At 40.3% G+C, this 21,809-nt stretch overlaps 2 protein-coding genes and 1 long non-coding RNA gene across 4 annotated transcripts in view; 1 reads left to right on the forward strand and 2 right to left on the reverse strand.

Moving 5' to 3' along the window:
- myo1g (myosin IG) overlaps positions 1-15,409 on the reverse strand; it is a 65,511-nt gene extending 50,102 nt beyond the window's left edge. The window contains exons 1-12 of the mRNA XM_036971333.1: positions 15,023-15,409; positions 12,612-12,820; positions 11,171-11,264; positions 10,651-10,816; positions 8,300-8,353; positions 7,814-7,909; positions 4,180-4,296; positions 3,356-3,562; positions 2,797-2,942; positions 2,419-2,533; positions 1,930-2,100; positions 976-1,046 (exon numbers count right to left, since the gene is read on the reverse strand). Of these exons, the coding sequence (XP_036827228.1) occupies positions 976-1,046; positions 1,930-2,100; positions 2,419-2,533; positions 2,797-2,942; positions 3,356-3,562; positions 4,180-4,296; positions 7,814-7,909; positions 8,300-8,353; positions 10,651-10,816; positions 11,171-11,264; positions 12,612-12,820; positions 15,023-15,333 (1,757 nt within the window). The 5' untranslated portion in view covers positions 15,334-15,409. The remainder of the gene's footprint in view (positions 1-975; positions 1,047-1,929; positions 2,101-2,418; positions 2,534-2,796; positions 2,943-3,355; positions 3,563-4,179; positions 4,297-7,813; positions 7,910-8,299; positions 8,354-10,650; positions 10,817-11,170; positions 11,265-12,611; positions 12,821-15,022) is intronic.
- Positions 15,410-16,964: 1,555 nt separating this feature from the next.
- On the reverse strand, positions 16,965-20,444 carry si:dkey-154b15.1 (N-myc-interactor). 2 transcript variants are annotated; one of them, XM_021560108.2, is made up of 4 exons: positions 19,769-19,978; positions 19,463-19,551; positions 19,263-19,352; positions 16,965-17,253 (listed from the first exon to the last, which is right to left on the reverse strand). In XM_021560108.2, exons 1-4 carry the CDS (start codon positions 19,944-19,946, stop codon positions 17,203-17,205), a joined length of 408 nt encoding a protein of 135 aa, XP_021415783.2. In that variant the 5' UTR covers positions 19,947-19,978; the 3' UTR covers positions 16,965-17,202. The 2 variants fall into 2 exon arrangements, with proteins under 2 accessions (XP_021415783.2, XP_021415782.2); XM_021560107.2 differs by lacking the exon at positions 16,965-17,253 and adding an exon at positions 20,347-20,444 and having other exon boundaries at positions 17,469-19,352; positions 19,769-19,964.
- LOC118946490 lies at positions 19,913-21,120 on the forward strand. The gene is made up of 2 exons (XR_005041343.1): positions 19,913-20,066; positions 20,843-21,120. It is a non-coding gene; the product is annotated as an uncharacterized LOC118946490 (long non-coding RNA).
- Positions 21,121-21,809: the final 689 nt, after the last annotated feature.

Below are 21,809 nucleotides of genomic sequence, written 5' to 3' on the forward strand. Positions count from 1 at the left end.
TTCATGTTAATTAATTTTGTGTTCCCGGTTCAAAATGAACGCCCCATTATAGCTGATTATAAATCCATAATAATACATATATTATCACCTAATGTTGTGTTATTTTGACTATAACATTATGTATTATTTTGACTATAACAAATACTCAGATGAACATATTGTGCTATTTATCACACACTACTTTCTCCTCTAATGCATCTTCACTGTCAGTTTCCTGTCCTCTCTCCTCCTCACCAGTGTCATGATCAAAGAAATGATCAAGAGCCTCACATACAGTATATTGTTTGGTCATTGTGCTCCCACAGAACGAATTGTGAGCAAGGCCTTAAAAAAGCTGTATATACTAGAGTTGCGAGAAAAGTTCTATATATTATTGAAACAATCTTGCGATTGTTTGTGAGAATGCAAACAGGTGTGGTTCCCATGGGGGAAAGATTCCATTGGGGAAAGGTTCCCATGGGGGTTGCCATGGAAGCCAAGAAGGGAGTGAGGTGTGTGTGTGTGTGTGTGTGTGTGTGTGTGTGTGTGTGTGTGTGTGTGTGTGTGTGTGTGTGTGTGTGTGTGTGTGTGTGTGTGTGTGTGTGTGTGTGTGTGTGTGTGTGTGTGTGTGTGTGTGTGTGTGCTCAAACACACATGCATGTGAAGAGGAAGTGTGTTCATCTGATGAATGGGCATGTGCCTGAACTCAATTTTATACACTAATAGTAGTCTCAACCCATTCATTTCTAATGACCTGTCATGTTTCACTGGGAACACTACATGTGTACAAAAGTTCAATAAAACACCCCAAATGTAATGACAATCATCAAAATGTATTTTGTGTGTTCAGATGCCCTGTGTGGACAAAGTCATGGAACCTTATGACAATCAGATTAAATGAACTTCATTTTTCAGAGAGAACACAGCAGGATGGCCAAAAGGGATGAAGGAGAATAGAGTATGTGACTTTACAGCAAATACAAGTATGTGACTCACGTGACATCCCCAGCATAGTGGCGGATACGGAAGTCTCTGTGGAACTCCATGGTCTTGTCTGATGGGGTGAGCTACAATGGAGATATTATCCCCATCATCATCATCATCATCACCATCACCTTTATCATCACTATCATCACCATCATTGTCATTGTGACAATCATCATCACCGTCATCACCATTGTGACCATCATTATCACCATTATTATCATCATCAACCTCCTCATCACCATCGTCAACATCATCCTTATCCTCATCATCATCATCATCATCATCATCATCATCATCATCATCATCACAGTTACCCTCTGTAATATAGGCTGGCCAAGGGGGATACAATTATCTCTTACACCTCTCGTATGTCTCTCACATAGATCTCTTCAAGAGATCAAGACATCTTACAGTAGTTGGAAGTGGAGCATTTAGACCCACTACCATTGGATGCTGCTGTCTGTCTCAATGGTCTCAATGGAATGTAGCTGCCTTCTGAAGTATAACGAAACCACAACAGAGTGCAAATAGTGGAATGGATACCCCTGCTCTCTATTGACCATCCAGTGTAACTGCACTAACAATATCACACCAGTGGGGTGTTAAAGCCATTCTTAAACCGTCAATGGGGTCCTAATGGGAGTGTTGCAGTACAATGAAGACAGTAATGGAGAGAAGACATATTCAGTGAGGTAGAGGAAGGATTGGTGTACCTCAGCATAATTCACGTTGTGGGTTTTTAGTGTAAGTTGCAGAAGGAATTACTATTTTATGGTTATAGGGACATGGTTATAGGAGCTGTAGAGAGGAAATGTTGAGGTATTTGTGTTATAAGTATGGCCTGGGAGAATAAAATAGACTAGATTATAAGAGAATAACATATAATAGATTAGAATAGAAGAGAATAACATAGAATAGAATAGAGTTTATTCTATTGAAGGCAGCGTTGCTCGTCTGACCCACCTTGCGGGAGGTGTAGTGAGGGTGTTGTCCCAGCTTAGCATCCATGCTCTCCAGGCAGATGGTGTCTGTCACCTTGCCCACAGTGAGACAGGCCTCGTCCAACACAGAGATGATGCCCTTATGGGGCTGTTCCACCAGGTCCACGATGATCTGGTTGTTAAAGTAGTCAATCTGGAAACACACAGGGGGAGAGGAACTGTTAGATGTAGGCTTCTGAATACTGCATGTGTTGCTTATGGGAGTGTGTTTGTGGAGAGAGCGAGAAACAAGAGACAGAGAGATAGAGAGAGAGAGAGAGAGAGAAGAAAGAAAGAAAGAAAGAAAGAAAGAAAGAAAGAAAGAAAGAAAGAAAGAAAGAAAGAAAGAAAGAAAGAAAGAAAGAAAGAAAGAAAGAAAGAAAGAAAGAAAGAAAGAAAGTGTGTTTCTGCGTGCATGCGCATCTGTGTGGGCATGTGTTTGTGTTAGTCCGCGTGCACGTGTGTGTCTCACATGCTGCCAGGTGATACCCTCTCTCTGGTACTCGTCTTGTTCCTGGCGAAGGATCAGCTCGATGAAGAGCTGCTGCAGCTTCTCATTACAGTAGTTAATACAGAACTGTTCAAAGCTGCCCGACGACAACACAGAAACACAGGTTTCAACATGGAACAACAGATCATGTAGTCACCATGACTACCATACATTTTGAATAAATGCAATCTTCAGAGAGGTTTCAAAAAGTTTGAAATTGTAGATATTGTGAGAAATATTCATATCAAGATATATCCATCTGGTCGAATACAAGGTTGATCCACCATCCTGATAACTCACACGATTGTAAATACATGGACAGGGAGGAGAAGGTAGATAGATACTATTGGAGAGTCTAACCTGTTGTTTTCGAAGATTTCAAAGCCGTAAATATCCAGCACTCCGATGACTGTGTTTTTCCCATGGAGCACTGGGTTGTAGTCTTTCACCTCAATAACAGCATTGATACGAGCCACAATCCAACAAAACAATCTCTCATAGAGAGCCTAAAGAACCAACATAGAGCAGGAGAGAGAAAAAAAGAGAGAGAGAGAGAGAAAGAGAGATTGAGAGAGAGAGCGAGAGAGAGAGAGAGAGAAAGAGTGAGAGAGAGAGAGAGAGAGAGAGAGAGAGTGAGAGAAAAAAAAGACAGAGAAAGAGTGAGAAGGAGAAAGAAAGAGAGAGAACGAGTGAGAGAGAGAAAGAGTGAGAGAGAGACAGAAAGAGAGAGAACAAAAGAGAGAGAGAGAAAGAGAGAGAGAGAGAGAGAGAGAGAGAGAGAGAGAGAGAGAGAGAGAGAGAGAGAGAGAGAGAGAGAATAAAAGACAGATTATGCAGTACACAATAATGAGTCAACATTGATGGGATTTGTCATTTATGAAGACATGTCTTGATGTGCTAATAGTGACCAGCCCAGTACCTTGGCAAAAGCGTCACGGCCAAAGCAGGCCTCCTTTTCAGTGTGTCCCTTCTCTATGACCTCTCCGCCCCCGGTGGCCACAGTGCGGAACAGCAGGCTCTTAGTCACGTTGTCTGGCTTTGTGGTGGTCAGCCCAGCGATGTGACTCACAGCCTCCAAACCCACCACCTGGACACTCTCACTGTCTGTCTCAAACTGCAGGTTGCCCTGGGGAGTGGCAGAAACACAGTTCATGATCCTAGTATTATAAAACTGGATTTGGTATAAATCATAGATCACAGGGTTGAACTTTATCTCGCAAGTAAATTGCAAAATATGTACTAAGAAGTAATATGGTTTCCAAACAGGATATTAAATGTTCCTTTGTCTGTGTATCAACTGACATGTATGTGTAACTGATAGATGCGCACACACACACACACACACACACACACACACACACACACACACACACACACACACACACACACACACACACACACACACACACACACACACACACACACACACACACACACACACACAGTGCATGTTAATGTTTTTAAATGTATGTCAATTGTAAAGTACAGTATTTTGTCCGTAATGTCTTTTTTGTTGTGTCTGACCCCAGTAAGACTAGCTGTTGCCATTGGCGTTGGCTAATGAATCAAATCAATCTCTGTCAAGCATGCTAAGTTTTACTGCACTGAACCTAACACTAGCTCTTAGTTTAGAGGTAAGTAACCAACATGCTAAGGTGTTATAGTTGCGTTAGACCATTCAGGTATCATTTAGTATGTATGGCCAATAGAAATGTGACCAAGAATATACTGAATACAACCAACCAGGATGAGGATGGTCCCCAGGATCCTGTAGATGGAGTCGATCTCCTCCTCTGAGAAGCCAATCACCTGTAAGGCACTCAGCACAGCCCTGTGATTGGACCGGTCATTGTTGGATGTCTACAGAGAAAGAGAGAGGTAAATTACAGACTACAGAACAGTATCTGCTTCTCTTTACTTAACTTTACGTTAGGTTACCTTACTTTATGTTACTGTACCCTAGGTTATTTAACGTCAATCTACTTTACCCTAGGTTATTTAATGTTATTCTACTTTACTTTACTTTACCCTAGGTTATTTACCGTTATTCTACTTTACGTTACTTTACCCTAGGTTATTTAACGTTATTCTACTTTACGTTACTTTACTTTACCCTAGGTTATTTAATGTTATTCTACTTTACTTTACTTTACTTTACCCTAGGTTATTTAATGTTATTCTACTTTACTTTACTTTACCCTAGGTTATTTAATGTTATTCTACTTTACTTTACGTTACTTTACTTTACCCTAGGTTATTTAATGTTATTCTACTTTACTTTACTTTACTTTACCCTAGGTTATTTAATGTTATTCTACTTTACTTTACTTTACTTTACCCTAGGTTATTTAATGTTATTCTACTTTACTTTACTTTACTTTACCCTAGGTTATTTAATGTTATTCTACTTTACTTTACTTTACTTTACCCTAGGTTTTTTAATGTTATTCTACTTTACTTTACTTTACTTTACCCTAGGTTATTTAACGTTATTCTACTTTACGTTACTTTACTTTACCTTAGGTTATTTAACGTCAATCTACTTTACCCTAGGTTATTTAATGTTATTATACTTTACGTTACTCTACCCTAGGTTATTTAACGTTATTCTACTTTACGTTACTTTACTTTACCCTAGGTTATTTAACGTTATTCTACTTTACGTTACTTTACTTTACCCTAGGTTATTTAACGTTATTCTACTTTACTTTACTCTACCCTAGGTTATTTAACGTTATTCTACTTTACTTTACCCTAGCTTATTTAACGTTATACTACTTTACTTTACGTTACTCTACCCTAGGTTATTTAACGTTATTCTACTTTACTTTACGTTACTCTACCCTAGGTTATTTAACGTTATTCTACTTTACTTTACGTTACTTTACCCTAAGTTATTTAACGTTATTCTACTTTGCTTTACGTTACTCTACCCTAGGTTATTTAACGTTATTCTACTTTACTTTACGTTACTCTACCCTAGGTTATTTAAAGTTATTCTGCTTTACTTTACCCTAGGTTATTTAACGTTATTCTACTTTACTTTACGTTGCTTTACTTTACCCTAGGTTATTTAACGTTATTCTACTTTACTTTACGTTACTCTACCCTAGGTTATTTAACGTTATTCTACTTTACTTTACGTTACTTTACCCTAGGTTATTTAACGTTATTCTACTTTACTTTACGTTACTTTACCCTAGGTTATTTAACGTTATTCTACTTTACTTTACGTTACTCTACCCTAGGTTATTTAACGTTATTCTACTTTACTTTACTCTAGCTTATTTAACGTTATTCTACTTTACTTTACGTTACTTCTCCCTAGGTTATTTAACGTTATTCTACTTTACTTTATGTTACTTTACTTTACCCTAGGCTATTTAACTTTATTCTACTTTACTTTAAGTTACTTTACCCTAGGTTATTTAATGTTATTCTACTTTACTTTACACTACTTTACTTTACCCTAGGCTATTTAATGTTATTCTACTTTACTTTACCCTAAGTTATTTAACGTTCATCTACTTCACTTTACGTTGCTTTACTTTACCCAAGGTTATTTAACGTTATTCTACTTTACTTTACATTACTCTACCCTAGGTTATTTAACGTTATTCTACCCTACTTTACATTACTTTACCCTGGCTTATTTAACGTTATTCTACTTTACTTTACGTTACTTTACCCTAGGTTATTTAAAGTTATTCTGCTTTACTTTACGTTACTCTACCCTAGGTTATTTAACGTTATTCTACTTTACTTTACATTACTCTACCCTAGGTTATTTAACGTTATTCTACCCTACTTTACATTACTTTACCCTGGCTTATTTAACGTTATTCTACTTTACTTTACGTTACTTTACCCTAGGTTATTTAAAGTTATTCTGCTTTACTTTACGTTACTTTACCCTAGGTTATTTCCTGTTATTCTACTTTACTTTACGTTACTTTACCCTAGGTTATTTCATGTTATTCTACTTTACTTTACGTTACTTTACTTTACCCTAGGCTATTTAAAGTTATTCTACTTTACGTTGCCCTAAGTTATTTAACGTTATCCTACTTTACTTTACGTTACTCTACCCTAGGTTATTTAACGTTATTCTACTTTACTTTACTTTACTCTACCCTTGGTTATTTAACGTTAATCTACTTTACTTTACGTTACTCTACCCTAGGTTATTTAACATTATTCTACTTTACTTTACTTTACTTTACCCTAGGTTATTTAAAGTTATTCTGCTTTACTTTACGTTACTCTACCCTAGGTTATTTAACGTTATTCTGCTTTACTTTACGTTACTTTACTTTACCCTAGGCTATTTAACGTTATTCTACTTTACGTTACCCTAAGTTATTTAACGTTATTCTACTTTACTTTACGTTACTTTACCCTAGGTTATTTAACGTTATTCTACTTTACTTTACGTTACTCTACCCTAGGTTATTTTACGTTATTCTACTTTACTTTACATTACTTTACCCTAGGTTATTTAATGTTATTCTACTTTACTTTACATTACTTTACATTACCCTAGGCTATTTAATGTTATTCTACTTTACGTTACTTTACCCTAGTCTATTTAATGTTATTCTACTTTACTTTACATTACTTTACATTACCCTAGGCTATTTAATGTTATTCTACTTTACGTTACTTTACCCTAGTCTATTTAATGTTATTCTACTTTACTTTACATTACTTTACATTACCCTAGGCTATTTAATGTTATTCTACTTTACGTTACTTTACCCTAGTCTATTTAATGTTATTCTACTTTACTTTACATAACTTTACTTTACCCTAGGTTATTTAACATTATTCTACTTTACTTTACGTTACTTTACATTACCCTAGGCTATTTAATGTTATTCTACTTTACGTTACTTTACGCTAGGTTATTTAACATTATTCTACTTTACTTTACATTACTTTACATTACCCTAGGCTATTTAATGTTATTCTACTTTACGTTACTTTACCCTAGGTTATTTAACATTATTCTACTTTACTTTACTTTACGTTAGGTTATTTAATGTTATTCTACTTTACTTTACGTTACTTTACATTACCCTAGGCTATTTAATGTTATTCTACTTTACGTTACTTTACCCTAGGTTATTTAACATTATTCGACTTTACTTTACGTTACTTTACATTACCCTAGGCTATTTAATGTTATTCTACTTTACGTTACTTTACCCTAGGTTACGTAACGTTATGCTACTTTACTTTACATTGCTTTCCTTTCTTAGAGACAGGTGGAAACACTGTATTCACAAATTAGTGTTGAGTGTCTATGCGTTTTGTCCAGCAACCAATGTCATGGTAAGGTTGTGGAACTACTGTAGAATAGTGAAGGAGAACTCACAGTGGAGGCAGCTCCTTCTCTGGTGTACACATAGTTGACAGGGTCATTCTGGAGGTGAAGTGACCCCAGCATTTCCTCTGAACCTCCACGCAGTAACTGTGGAAATACACACACACACACACACACACACACACACATACACACACACACACACACACACACACACACACACACACACACACACACACACACACACACACACACACACACACACACACAGTACAGTACAGTACAGAAGTTGAATTGGGGAAATGTGGAAACATTCATAACAAATGATGAATCTGTAATAGAACGAATGAAAATAGCCTTTTCCACGTGCTCCTTTCCTGATCCAGCCAAACATGTCCTGATCCAAACAGCATTAAGCCATTATTAATCATACTTATGACTTTATTTTAACAATATATGCCATTTAGCAGACTCTTTTATCCAAAGTGTCTTACAGTCATGCGTGCATACGTTTGACCAGTAAAGATCAATATTTACCTGATAGAAGGAGTGAAAGTTCCTCTCTCCTCCCTGCTGCTGAACAACCCTTGACTTTGTGAGAACAGAGAAAAGTCCATGAATACACACACATACACACACAAACACATACACGCAGCAAGTTTAACCAACCACAGAACTCCCAAAACAAGACGGGAGAACAGGGTTCAGACAGTTCACTGATCCACAGTTAGTAAGGTTGCATCTGAGCAGTGAGTATGGATGACACCGTCGTTCACACAGCCCCACTGTGTCAGATGGTGTGATAGGCTGGCTCATAGAAAATATTAAAAACAGCAACCTATCTCATCATGCCCCCAGACGAGCCCTTCATTATCATTCAACAGAACCAGAACAGAACAGGGTGTAATTCACAGGCATTTCTATTCACGGACCCACTCTCTCACCTCTCTCTGCTTCACCACCTTTATCAAACATACAGTGGGGCAAAAAAGTATTTAGTCAGCCACCAATTGTGCAAGTTCTCCCACTTAAAAAGATGAGAGAGGCCTGTAATTTTCATCATAGGTACACTTCAACTATGACAGACAAAATGAGAAAAAAAATCCAGAAAATCACATTGTAGGATTTTTAATGAATTTACTTGCAAATTATGGTGGAAAATAAGTATTTGGTCACCTACAAACAAGCAAGATTTTTGGCTCTCACAGACCTGTAACTTCTTCTTTAAGAGGCTCCTCTGTCCTCCACTCATTACCTGTATGAATGGCACCTGTTTGAACTTGTTATCAGTATAAAAGACACCTGTCCACAACCTCAAACAGTCACACTCCAAACTCCACTATGGCCAAGACCAAAGAGCTGTCAAAGGACACCAGAAACAAAATTGTAGACCTGCACCAGGCTGGGTAGACTGAATCTGCAATAGGTAAGCAGCTTGGTTTGAAGAAATCAACTGTGGGAGCAATTATTAGGAAATGGAAGACATACAAGACCACTGATAATCTCCCTCGATCTGGGACTCCATGCAAGATCTCACCCCGTGGGGTCAAAATGATCACAAGAACGGTGAGCAAAAATCCCAGAACCACACGGGGGAACATAGTGAATGACCTGCAGAGAGCTGGGACCAAAGTAACAAAGCCTACCATCAGTAACACACTACGCCGCCAGGGTCTCAAATCCTGCAGTGCCAGACGTGTCCCCCTGCTTAAGCCTGTCCAGGCCTGTCCAGGCCCGTCTGAAGTTTGCTAGAGAGCATTTGGATGATCCAGAAGAAGATTGGGAGAATGTCATATGGTCAGATGAAACCAAAATATAACTTTTTGGTAAAAACTCAACTCGTCGTGTTTGGAGGACAAAGAATGCTGAGTTGCATCCAAAGAACACCGTACCTACTGTGAAGCATGGGGGTGGAAACATCATGCTTTGGGGCTGTTTTTCTGCAAAGGGACCAGGACGACTGATCCATGTAAAGGAAAGAATGAATGGGGCCATGTATCGTGAGGTTTTGAGTGAAAATCTACTTCCATCAGCAAGGGCATTGAAGATGAAACGTGGCTGGGTCTTTCAGCATGACAATGATCCCAAACACACCGCCCGGGCAACGAAGGAGTGGCTTCGTAAGAAGCATTTCAAGGTCCTGGAGTGGCCTAGCCAGTCTCCAGATCTCAACCCCATAGAAAATCTTTGGAGGGAGTTGAAAGTCTGTGTTGCCCAGCAACAGCCCCAAAACATCACTGCTCTAGAGGAGATCTGCATGGAGGAATGGGCCAAAATACCAGCAACAGTGTGTGAAAACCTTGTGAAGACTTACAGAAAACGTTTGACCTCTGTCATTGCTAACAAAGGGTATATAACAAAGTATTGAGATAAACTTTTGTTATTGACCAAATACTTATTTTCCACCATAATTTGCAAATAAATTCATTAAAAATCCAACAATGTGATTTTCTGGATTTTTTTTCTCATTTTGTCTGTCATAGTTGAAGTGTACCTATGATGAAAAGTACAGGCCTCTCTCATCTTTTTAATTGGGAGAACTTGTACAATTGGTGGCTGACTAAATACGTTTTTGCCCCACTGTATATGTTCCACCACGAAATGAAAACCAGAAAGTGGATAACTTTTCAAAAGAAGACTATGGACACAGACACATATTAAGTATATTCCCTCACTATTATATATTCCTTCACTAAAAAGCGTGTTCAATCTCCGTTTGTAGTTCAGGACAAGGCTTAATCTGTGTCTGGGAAACTTGGCCTATAAATACGACTTCTGTTCAAACCATCCAATCAAATCTCCCCGCCTATCTGCTAAGTCCTTCCCCTCACTTCAAGTGCCAATCACTGTATGTCTCTCTCTATCCTATCTAATCATATTGCTCTTACCTTCTCCAGCAGGTAGTTGTTAATATGGCCGCCGGTGGGGTCCCCGTTGAAGTTGAAGTTGATGTCCATGTACTTGCCGAAGCGGCTGGAGTTGTCATTGCGGTTGGTCTTGGCGTTACCGAAGGCCTCCAGCACACAGTTTGACTTCAGCAGAACGTTCTTCACACTGTGTAAGAGAGGAGAGGGTGGTCATCATTGATAGTATCAGGTGACAATGTGGCCCAAAGAGTGAGAGGAGAGGAAGAGAAAAAGAGAGAGGTGAATTGGAAGTCCTTTCCACCCTTCAATTGTGAATTTGTGTCTATGACATTGAGACTGACACAATATAACCTTGTCTCTGGGCTATTGTACTTCTGAGGTTAGGGAGGAAGCCTGATGCATAAGACTAAATGCAATATACTGAAGTTCCTTTCAGAAACAAAACCTGTAACCAAGTCTAAGATGTAGTTATTTAACTGGGAGAGGAGAGCCTCCTGTCCCCCAACACCTTGCTGACCCCTGACATTTGACACTGACTCACCTCTCGACCTCTGCTCTCTGGCTGGGGTTGGTAATAGCTGCAATGTACTGCATGATGTACTTGCTAGCCTCTGTCTTTCCTGCTCCACTCTCACCTGGGACACACAGACCATTAATAACAAAGAAGCAACTCACATATAGCAGTACATGTACATTACTTGTGTATTTTCCCACAGATACTGGATATATTAGTAGACATACAGTATATTTGTACTTCTATGATGTATGCATGGTAAACTGAAGTGTATTTATGGCATGAATTTTCTTAAAGTAGTTATTGACTGTCAGTCACCAATCACCATGTTTCTATTCCTCTTTCTATGACCGTAAAGTAGCCTGCTACACACTGCAGATGAGGAAACAAGACATTATGAGCTAGTGTAACTAAGAAAAGACCATTGCAGCAACAGTGAAGACCAATAAGCATCCTGGAGGAAGTGAGGAACTGAGAACACTCAGAAACTGCAGACATTGGCCTTTTCTCAATTAGATTAGCTGTGTCCTCTCTCCTCCGTCCTCTCTGGCCTCCTTTTAAAAAATATCAAAAGTAATCGAGGAGTGGTGGCAAGGAGAGGGAAATAAGATGAAAATGCGCTGGTATGAAATGAGACTCCCCTTCTTCAATCGCACGTCATCAGGCAAATTACGTTTACAGGGTGGAATCCCCATTTTTTTTAATAAAGTGATAAAAACAAATGTAGCTAGTTGTGCAAGACATTTTATAGATAAAGGGATAAGTAGCATATCGTTTTTTAAGCATGTGTGCATTCTTTTCTCCTTCGAGAAAACAACAGCTGATTCAAAGGGGTTGTGGCAGATTTCAAAACTCTTCCGCGAAGGACTCACAAGTGTAGGACTCGCAGGATACAGTACACTTGTGCTTCCTCACCAAAAGGAGGCTATCGAGGAGAGGAGGACTGTCTTCCGTTTGTCGAATTGACACACTCCTCAACCATACTACCGCATATCGGTTTCCGGGTCATGGAGAAGAGAGGACGGAGGACAGACTTTTGCTCAAACGAGAAAACCTCATAGACAGACAGAGTGGCATGATGGGGTCTGCAACAGGACAGACTGTGAATTGATTAGGGACCCTGCTCAGTTCTACTTCCCTCAGTAAACTATTGATAAAAGGGTGCTACTGTATACGCCAGGAAGCAATTCTGTGGCATGAATGTTCCATCACATGATAGTGCCCTTAGAAATATTACATACATAAATCAACAAAACTGTCCTCAATTTTATATGAAGGCAACAGGACATAGCCAGTTAAAAACGTATTCATGCACCATGCCTTCTGACCTGCTCAGAAACCAGCAAGGTGTGAGTCAAACAAGCTGAGCAGGACTGTGGTAAACTAGGTAAAAGACGATGGTTGGAGCATGAGATGGAATGAATGAATGAATGAATGAAAGAGTAGGAGACTGGAGTCTGAGACAGACCTGATATGACGATGCAGGTGTCTTTGGCCCGTCTCTTCATGGCCTTGTACGCAGCGTCGGCCACAGCATACAGGTGGGGTGGGTTCTCGTACAGCTCCCGGCCGCGGTACGCGTCGATAGCCTCTTTCCCGTAGATGTCCATCTGTTTGTAGGGATTGACTGACACCACCACTTCACCTATGAAGGTGTAGATACGGGCTTTCTCAAACCTGCCAGGCACACAAACAAACACAGAGACAGAGTTTAATTTATTGTAGCTTTTTGAAGTATGGTTTTATATTTTTATGTAATGTCTTCATGTAGCATTTGAGTATACTTGAAATGACTTGAAAACTGTCCAAGTATCAATGTCCACAACAGAAACATAATTTTGATATGAAAAAGCCAAATCGTGATAATAACACTGTAACAAGGGGGACCAGAATCATTTGTGTCACAGCAATGCTTATTTATATAGCCTACAAATAGCCACACCACATTCAACAGTCAGTATCTAAGTCTCTACCCCATCAACACCAGAGAGAGAGATGTTTACATAGACATTAGATAACCTATTTTACAGAGAAACACCCTGACATAAAAACGACAACATATTTTTGCACCTAAAGTCAGACCTCTCACCCTCAAGGGAACACGCCCCAAAGGACAGGAAGTGACACAGGTGGGAAGTGAGAACAGGAAGTATGTACAAATTATGGCTCAAGAGGGGTTTCCACTAGAAAACTCAGCCATAAAGTCAGTTTCAACAGCACTATGTTTAAGGTTAGAGTTAGAGTTAGGTTTAATGGGTGGAGTTTAGCCATAATTATGACTTTGTGGCTGTGATAATTAGTGACAACCCACAAGAGGTGTCACTTCCTTCACCTTGTTTAATCTTCCTGGGTATTGGTTTGACTTGTTGTGGTACCTATTCTGCTGAAATTACACAGAATTGTCTGTTTCTATGTGTAAAAATACAATATGCATGAAGTCATTAATCAACTCTATTTGCTTCTAGACCAAAAATACTGTAAATGTCACAACCTGTGATACAAATATGGGAACAGACAGTCATTTACAGTGTATATTAGATATATACTAAGACCAGGAAGTGACAATGACTGATCCTAATAGTATCTTGATGGGCAATATTACAGGAAAGCTTTATTTTATAAATTCCTATCTAACATCAAGTGGCCCTGAATGTTTCTCCAGATATTGCCATGGGGCAAGTCTGGTCAGGCAGGGCATGATCAAATGAATGGGAGCTTCAGGGAATAAGAATTTGTTGCATGCATTGCCTAGCTTACCTTCTAGGGCAAAGGCCTGACTAAAACACATGGGCTACATGTGAAACAGGATCCTATTTCCTATTTATTCCCTATAGTGCACTAATTTTGACCCACTATATAGGAAAGGGAATAGGATGCCATCTCAAACGCACCTGTGGACTATGATGAGAAAAGTGATATGAAACTAGTGTCCATTTGCTAAGAATCTGTGAGCTGTATAAAATAAATAATTGACATTTTTGGCCACTGTAAATTCTTGAGTGATATTCTACTCTAACTCCTCGGCGTCCACTGGATTCTAAAGATGTGGTGCTATGTGGTTTCTCAATACTGTCTCAAGAGAAGGGCATGTCACGACGTTACCAAACTTGAGAGATAAAAGCGAGATGTGCTGTCTGACAAGTGTTGGAATGGAGAGATGCTGAGAAGGGTGAATTTAGCAGCAGATGCAGTCAGTCACACCACACCCAAAATAGAGGAAAAAAAGGTCACCTGATTCACTCAAACTCAACAGAATACGTCACGGAGAAAACCAATCAGAAAGGGTGGGCTTTTACAGGAAAGTAGTTCCCGTTAGTGTGAAGTCAAACAAAATGACTTTAGACTCAGGTCTTGATCAATGGGTTGATGACGTATTCTTGACTTACAATGCATCTATTTATGTGACCGTTTCTATGGTGATAGCAACTAACTGAACATTACAAGTTCATATCGCAACCACTGAAGGTGGGCGGGAAAGTCAAACCAGAAATGACTCATCCTTCTCCTTTTCCTGTCTCTCTCTCTCTCTCTCTCTCACGTTCTCTTCAAGTCAACTTCTTCACAGTGGTTCTTGTACAAACAAAGAGTTTGTAACACTCCTATAAGAGAGGCCCTGAAAAGTTGCCATTGTTGTGAGGCTGATGAGTACACACTCTCTGACAACAGAGCCCTCAAATATCAAGCTGTGACATCACAACCCTACAAGCACACAAACAGACAGTTTGAGATAACAGATACATATACAAGATTTGAGGGCCCACAAAGTCATCAGTAGGTGTCCCCATGACAGATTCATCTCCATCCCTGTGTTACAGACAGCTGCTTCCTCCTCCCCTCTACCTCATTTCTACCAGAGGAGACTCTACAATCAGGACTTACCTTAACTTCAGATTCTCCATAAACTGCTCCATGTTCACCTCATCCAGAAGGACAAAATCAGACTTCCCAAACTCCAGACCCTCCAGCTCCGCCATCCTGACGGACAGACAGATAAACAGAGAGGAAGGAACGAACGAGGACTGAAGAGACAAGAGAGAGAAGTGAAGGCAGGCAGACAAGTGCTGCTGGGGCCCGGTAGCGTGCTGTGGGTGTGGCGTAAGTCTGTTCTTTTGTGGTGTGGTGGATTCTGGGATGGTGTGCTGCTTAGTCAAGTCACTGAGGGCTGTGGTCGGCATGCTGCAGCACGTCATCCTCTCAGTGGTGTGTGTATGTGAGTTTGTGTGTGTCTGTGTGTCTGTGTGTGTGTGTGTGTGTGTGTGTGTGTGTGTGTGTGTGTGTATGTGTATGTGTATGTGTGTGTGTGTGTGTGTGTGTGTGTGTGTGTGTGTACATGCGTGTGTGTGTGTGTGTGTGTACATGCGTGTGTGTGAGAGAGCTGAAGGCACACACTGGTTGAATCAACATTATTACATTGAACCAACATGGAATAGATGTTTAATTGATGTCTGTGGCTAGTGGGAGAGTGAGTGTGTGTGTGCGTGTGTTGTGTTTGTAGCGGGTATATATAGTGTACATAACAGAACAGAGAAGAGCTATCATTAAATACATACAGCACTTCTGCATCCTCCTTTTCCTGCCACAGGCCTCCAGACCTCCTTGTTTCCGTGGGAGATAGACCACAGCGAGTGAACCATTGCAGAAGCTCTCTCAGGCTCTCCCTCTCACTGTCTCTTTCTCTCTTTCCGCCATACTTGCGTGTATCTCCATCTTTCGAGCTCTCTCACTCTCTCTTTCCTTCTCTCTGTCTTTCAGCCTCCCTTTGCATGCCTCTTTTTTCTGTTAAGACTTCACATATTTGACAGAAAATAAAAACAGAACAGAGACACATAGGCTCTCTCCACTGCCAACCATGTACAGTTAATCCTGTAAATCTGCTGTAAATTTGAGAACAACGTTCCCTTATCTCCTGGGAAGGATCAGGGCATTTCCTGCTTCTGACTCCACAGCAGCATTCATCATCCCCCTGGGGTTTGTCATGAGCTAGACATCAGGCTCATCCTTATCAGACATTAAACCACATCATAATTGAAGGCAAAATATTTCTGTAAAATTTGCGAGATTGACCGATTCCTGTGTAGACAACCAAGATTTCCACTCTGTTTCAACAGTATGGTATTTCCCAATGCAGGACAGGTAATCTGGCTCCAGACATGAGTCAGAACGTATGAAGAGCAGTCTTCTACCAACCTCTGGAAAAGGATGGTGATACATTGTGTGGGGGTGGCATCAGTGTATGAGAGGACAAAGAGGGATTCAGTCTTTGTCAATATTGCCAAATAATAAAATGTAGTTAACAAACAAAATCTGTTTTCAGACATTTCAGTCAGTGTACTTCTGTCAGCCTCTGAGTCGCAGCCTTAGTCGTTGGTGGTCATCTAACATCTTACATTTGAACTCAGCTATTTGTTTTTCTACGTGTGAACCAACGTTGTTTGGGAAACAGTGTATGATGAGGCAATGGACGTCAACATAAAACCTCAGAGCACTCATTGGCTAGGAGTGGTTTTTGCTTCTCTAAAGCTGCGTTTACACAGGCAGCCTCATTCTATTTTTCCACTAACAGTATTTTTTAACAATCAGATTAGCTCTTTTGCCAGTAATTGGGGGAAAAAAACGGAATTGTCTTGAGTGTACAAAACATTATGACTTAGACTGACCAGGTGAATCCAGGTGAACCCTACAGTATGATGATCCCTTATTGACGTCATGTATTAAAACCACTTCAATCAGTGTAGATGAAGGGGGGGACAGGTTCAAGATTTTTAAGCCTTGAGACAATTGAGACATGGACTGTGTACGTGTGTCAAGAACTGCAACACTCCAGGAGTCAACATGGGCCAGCATCCCTGTGGAACGCTTTCGACACCTTGCAGTCCATGACGAATTGAAGCTGTTCTGAGGGCAAAAAGGCGGAGTTGCAAGTCAATATAAGGAAGGTGTGCTTAATGTTTTTTCATAATATTAAGAACATGCCCCATTACCTCATAAGTATCATTCCATAGACTGCACTACCACTCACCCCCTCCTAACCTGCTTATCTCTGATCAGCACTTCCTCTGTCAGTGTGCCTTGTGTTCTGTCATGTCGAATGCGTGGGGCCGCCTCACATCCTGTGTAGAGAGGGGGGGATGGCTGTGTCAGTGAGCACTTCCTCTCTCATCTGCTTCTGACTCCATCATCACACAACATGACACTCTGAGTCCAGAAGTTACACACACAGAATCAGTCTGACAAGAAGCACACAACCAGATACTAAGGCAAAAGCATAGAGGCAGACTGATATAGTAACAGAATTAAGTGGAATGTGGAGTCAATGGCAATTCTAAAGAGAGAATATGTTGATTTTAATCTATGTGAAGAATTTAAATTAACACATTCCATGACAGTTTCCACAAGTGATTGAATGAGATCATCCCAGAATAGGCAAATTGTTCCAAATAATCAACACAGATAGATTATGATTAATCATTAGGCTACATTGAAAGTCTACTCCAGAAACGAATTGCGTTTTCATTTGCATATTTTATACAAAACCTTTCGAAAGTGATTTAGTCTCAAACACAATGAAAATAATAACAAATATCACAGCAACAAAAAAAGATTTACAAATATAATACATTTGTCATTCTCTTTAACCCTCAATAAATATAAATAAAATCAACCACATTTATTAACAATAGTAGTTTCAAAACAGACCACAAGAAAGAACATATTAGAATCTGTCATAATCAATTTTATGCCCCACATCATGACATATAAGATATTCAAGAAATACACAGTTAAAGCCAATTGTATTATAGGTGTCAGAATGTAAACTAGTGACTTGTTATGGCTTTTTCTTTTTTTTCCCTGATAGCACATCCTTCCAACCTGCTTTGTTGGTAGGAATTTTGGGAAGTAATGACTTCTTTTTCATCACTGGCATCTGAGCTCCAGCAGAGGGCCCTACCACATCATCCACCCTTTCTTGCCTCGAGAAGTCCCTCTGTGTTACTCTCTGCTCCTTTACTTTCTCCTGTGAATCAGAGTGACTTCTTCCCCTGTGACTGGGGGTGGATGTATAGGGTACTGGGCTTCCAGCCCTCTGTACAGTCCTTTCATGCCCAGAGTCACCCTGGTACTTTGAGGGGGAGTAATCTGGTACAGCAGCAGACACAGGGGCAGTGTCATGATCCCATGGGATGGGGGCATCCTTCCTTTTGGGCAGACTCGATAGAGAACTGCTTCTCCTGTCCCTTGAGCCCCTGTCCAGTGCCCTCCCTGTTCGCCCGGCTGGTGGAAGTTCTAGGGGTTTTCCCAAGAGAATCTGCATCATGTCATAACTGTCCCTGGAAGGCCCTACAAGGCGGAGAATATCTCCGACCTGATTGACGAGGACAGTAGGATAAACACTATTAAACTTCTGAATCCGTTTACTAATTCTAACCTGCCCGTTGTGATCGATTGTTCCCAGTGGGATTTCTTGGGTGCGTAGTGTTGTGTTGAGTGTAGTGAGATAGTCTTGCAGCTTTTCCATAGCAGCATTTGGGTTCTTCCCCTCGAGGCTAACAGAACTGATATCGGAACATTCACTAGGCTGCACATTCATTTGAATGTTGTTGCTTACAAGGATTGTATCAATGTCTTTTTTCCTGACGCACTGGGCATATCGGAGCACATCTGCGTCCATTAGGAAGGAGACCACACTGCGAGACCTGCTGGGAGATGGGTTCCTCCTGTGGGTCACATTGGCCCCATACCCTGGTGCCAGAAGACTGGGAGATAGGTTGTCACTCCGGGGGCTGGAGAGGCTACAAGGTGACCCTGAGTCCCGTGAATAGTTGGTAGGGGAAGAAGACTGCAGGACATGTGCAAACTGCTCTCCATTGACTGAAATAGGACTCCTGCTCCCAGCATACATAGGACTCATGTTCCCAGCATGCATTGCAGTGCCATTGGTCTGGTGCATCCTGGTGGATTCTTTGTAGGTCCCAGAGGCATGGCCACTGAGGCTAGGTGGGGAAGGGTTGTATTGGGGCTGGTTGTCTTGGTGTAGGAGCTGCTGCAGTTGGGCCTTCACTGCTCTGAGCTTCAGAAAGGAGCCCTGGACAAGCAGCTGACCATGTTGAAGCTCGTTCACCTTAAAGCCATGGATGTCTAGGAGTCGCCGCACCTCTCTGTCATTGGGGAACATTCTCACATCCAGAGTTGCCTTGACTGGCATGTCCACCTGTGATACACATAAAAATAAAACAAAACAAGATAAACATTAGGATTTAATTACACTTGAACAATATGACAATATGATATGTAATACAAGGGACGGGGGCTTTTCCCTACCTCAGGCCTGTCAACTATTCTGACTTTGAGACAAAATTGTTGTTGGTCCACCTCCAACACATGGGTCAACCGCGAGACACGGGCAGCCACTGCAAAAGAGAGAGGGTAGGTTAAAGAAATTATCAAGTATTTGTGGTGGTTTTATGTATCAATAAATTCAGGGGGAAAGAGTAGCCTACTTTAACACCTACTAATATTGTGACATATATTCATTGCATCCATTTTTGTCCCTGATCCCCTTCATGTCTAGTTCAGCCACTGAATATATGTAAGTTACCCCGCCATCAGTTACAGTAGACCGCCTACCTTCTGGTTCCTCAAATATGACAAAGGCCTGTCCCGGGCTATCAGATGGAAACAGCACTCTCTGCACCTCTCCTCCCCCGTTCCGTGGTCGCAGGAAGTGTATAGTGAGCTTGTCAACCATTCTATCAGAGGCAAGGATATTGGGGACGCCAAGAACCTCCACGACTATACCATCCATTGTGAAGTTCTGTCAACACTGGAGAAAGAGATGAGCAACGTGACCGAAGTTGAAACCACATCATGCAAGTAATGGAGACTATAAAGGCCATGTAAGGTGAAAAACTGAATCTTACTGAAAGTAAGCATTTTAACAGTACGAAATATTCCATTCAACGCAATATATTCTTACATTAGATTAACTGTTTAAGGATATGTCAGTTAAGGGGAAGAAGTTTTCCCAATCAATGTTATTTGTTAGGCAATGTTGTTTTAATCCCTGTCAAAGTTTCACACTCGTTTTCCACCAGTTTTTCCTCTAAGAAAACACATAGCAAAGATACTGACGCAAGTTTAGCATTTTACAGAACGTCTTGTGTTTTCCTTTTCCTAAAAATTGTGTAATTCGAACCTAAACTTACCTATCTATCTAGTGTAGTCGTTCGTTCAAAACAAAGGTCGTCACTGTGCATTTCGAGAAAACCGAAAGTGAAAGGTGCGCATATTTCTCACGATAGCCACTATGGGGCGCTGCTTGACTAAATAAGCTATGCCTTCTACTCACAGGGGTTCTGTAGTGTACTGAACCCCTTGTAATAATACATTGTCAAACAAATGCTCTCATTGTTGGAATCATGTCAATGCAATGTAATGCACTCGAGGCTGTTTAAAATATAAACCGAGACCAATAACTATCGTAATATCTGTTTAAAATGGTATAATGATACAGTATATCCAGCGTTGTTGAAGAGACTGCCGGTAGGCCTACATCAACAATCTGAGGGCACGGTGTACATTGGTCTACTCAAGGTTCATCTTCTAACATACCTTCAACACATTGAGCGGTGACAAGACAATAAATGGTTTATAACATCTGTATTTGTATTCACATTTTGTTTTTTTCTTTATTTATTTCAGTACAAGATCGTAGGGGTTGGTGTCTTGGACCCAAATGTCAATTATGGGGTTATCCAAGAAGCTGAACTTCCCATATCAGCCAACAAGGAAGTTCAATTGAATGAGACAAGATTGGATGAGAGTATCCAAGATCCATGTTTGTTCGGCTGGATTCCATCTTGCTTGAAAAGATCCTGTCGATTCCAAAACAAATCAAAATTGTCAAAGGCTGGTGACCCCTGATTAAATGAGGCATACTAGTGCACTAGTTGGCTAGTTCATATGCACCATTTGAATTTAAATGTATTTACAAAGCCCTTTTTTACATAAAATGTTGTCATGTGGTTTTAGGGTATAAGTGCCTTGCTCACAAGCACAACAGTTCAAACCAGTAAATCGAGATTCAAACCAGCAACCCTCTGGTGGTAGGTCCATTTCTCTAACCTCTAGGCTACCTCCCAAACTCCTGGGAAGGAAATCTGTCCAAGAATAAATCAAGAAGCCCAAATTATACCAAGTCAAAGACAGTCCTGTTATAGGGGTTTTAAACAAATAGTGATTTGATACAATCCTATTATAGTCTTCAATGATACATGTTAAGTGTAAGCATGTCTGATGTTTAGCTAACTTAGCCTTGGAAACACTGCAGGGCCTCAAACCATCCCAGTTCAGAGCCACGACAGACCAAGCCTTGCGGAACAGCTTGCGTGTTATTGATATAATATTGTTTTACCAGATAATGAAAAGCAAGAGAAGCCTACGGTAATATAATTATTTAAACATTCTGAGGCTTTAAACATTTTTTCCTTTTCAGTTATGGTATCGAGTCAACAATGTAGCCCCACAGTTAGATGTTTTTTTACTGATTACTATTTGGTTTCATTTGACCATTAACAAGTATGAGGTCCTAGGATTGACTTAACTCATTCTTAGGTCAAAAGCGAGAAAGTTTATATACACTGCTCAAAAAAATAAAGGGAACACTAAA

Source organism: Oncorhynchus mykiss, chromosome 32 (genome assembly GCF_013265735.2).
Source record: "Oncorhynchus mykiss isolate Arlee chromosome 32, USDA_OmykA_1.1, whole genome shotgun sequence".
Lineage (NCBI taxonomy): Eukaryota > Metazoa > Chordata > Actinopteri > Salmoniformes > Salmonidae > Oncorhynchus > Oncorhynchus mykiss.

What these genes read in the sequence shown, in the direction of transcription:
- si:dkey-154b15.1 (XM_021560107.2), bottom strand. Translation starts at nt 19,946, where the DNA reads ATGGATGGTATAGTCGTGGAGGTTCTTGGCGTCCCCAATATCCTTGCC. An exon ending in CATATTTGAGGAACCAGAAG is followed by an intron (nt 19,552 to 19,768) that starts GTAGGCGGTCTA and finishes TCTCTTTTGCAG; the next exon opens with TGGCTGCCCGTGTCTCGCGG. An exon ending in GAATAGTTGACAGGCCTGAG is followed by an intron (nt 19,353 to 19,462) that starts GTAGGGAAAAGC and finishes TGTGTATCACAG; the next exon opens with GTGGACATGCCAGTCAAGGC.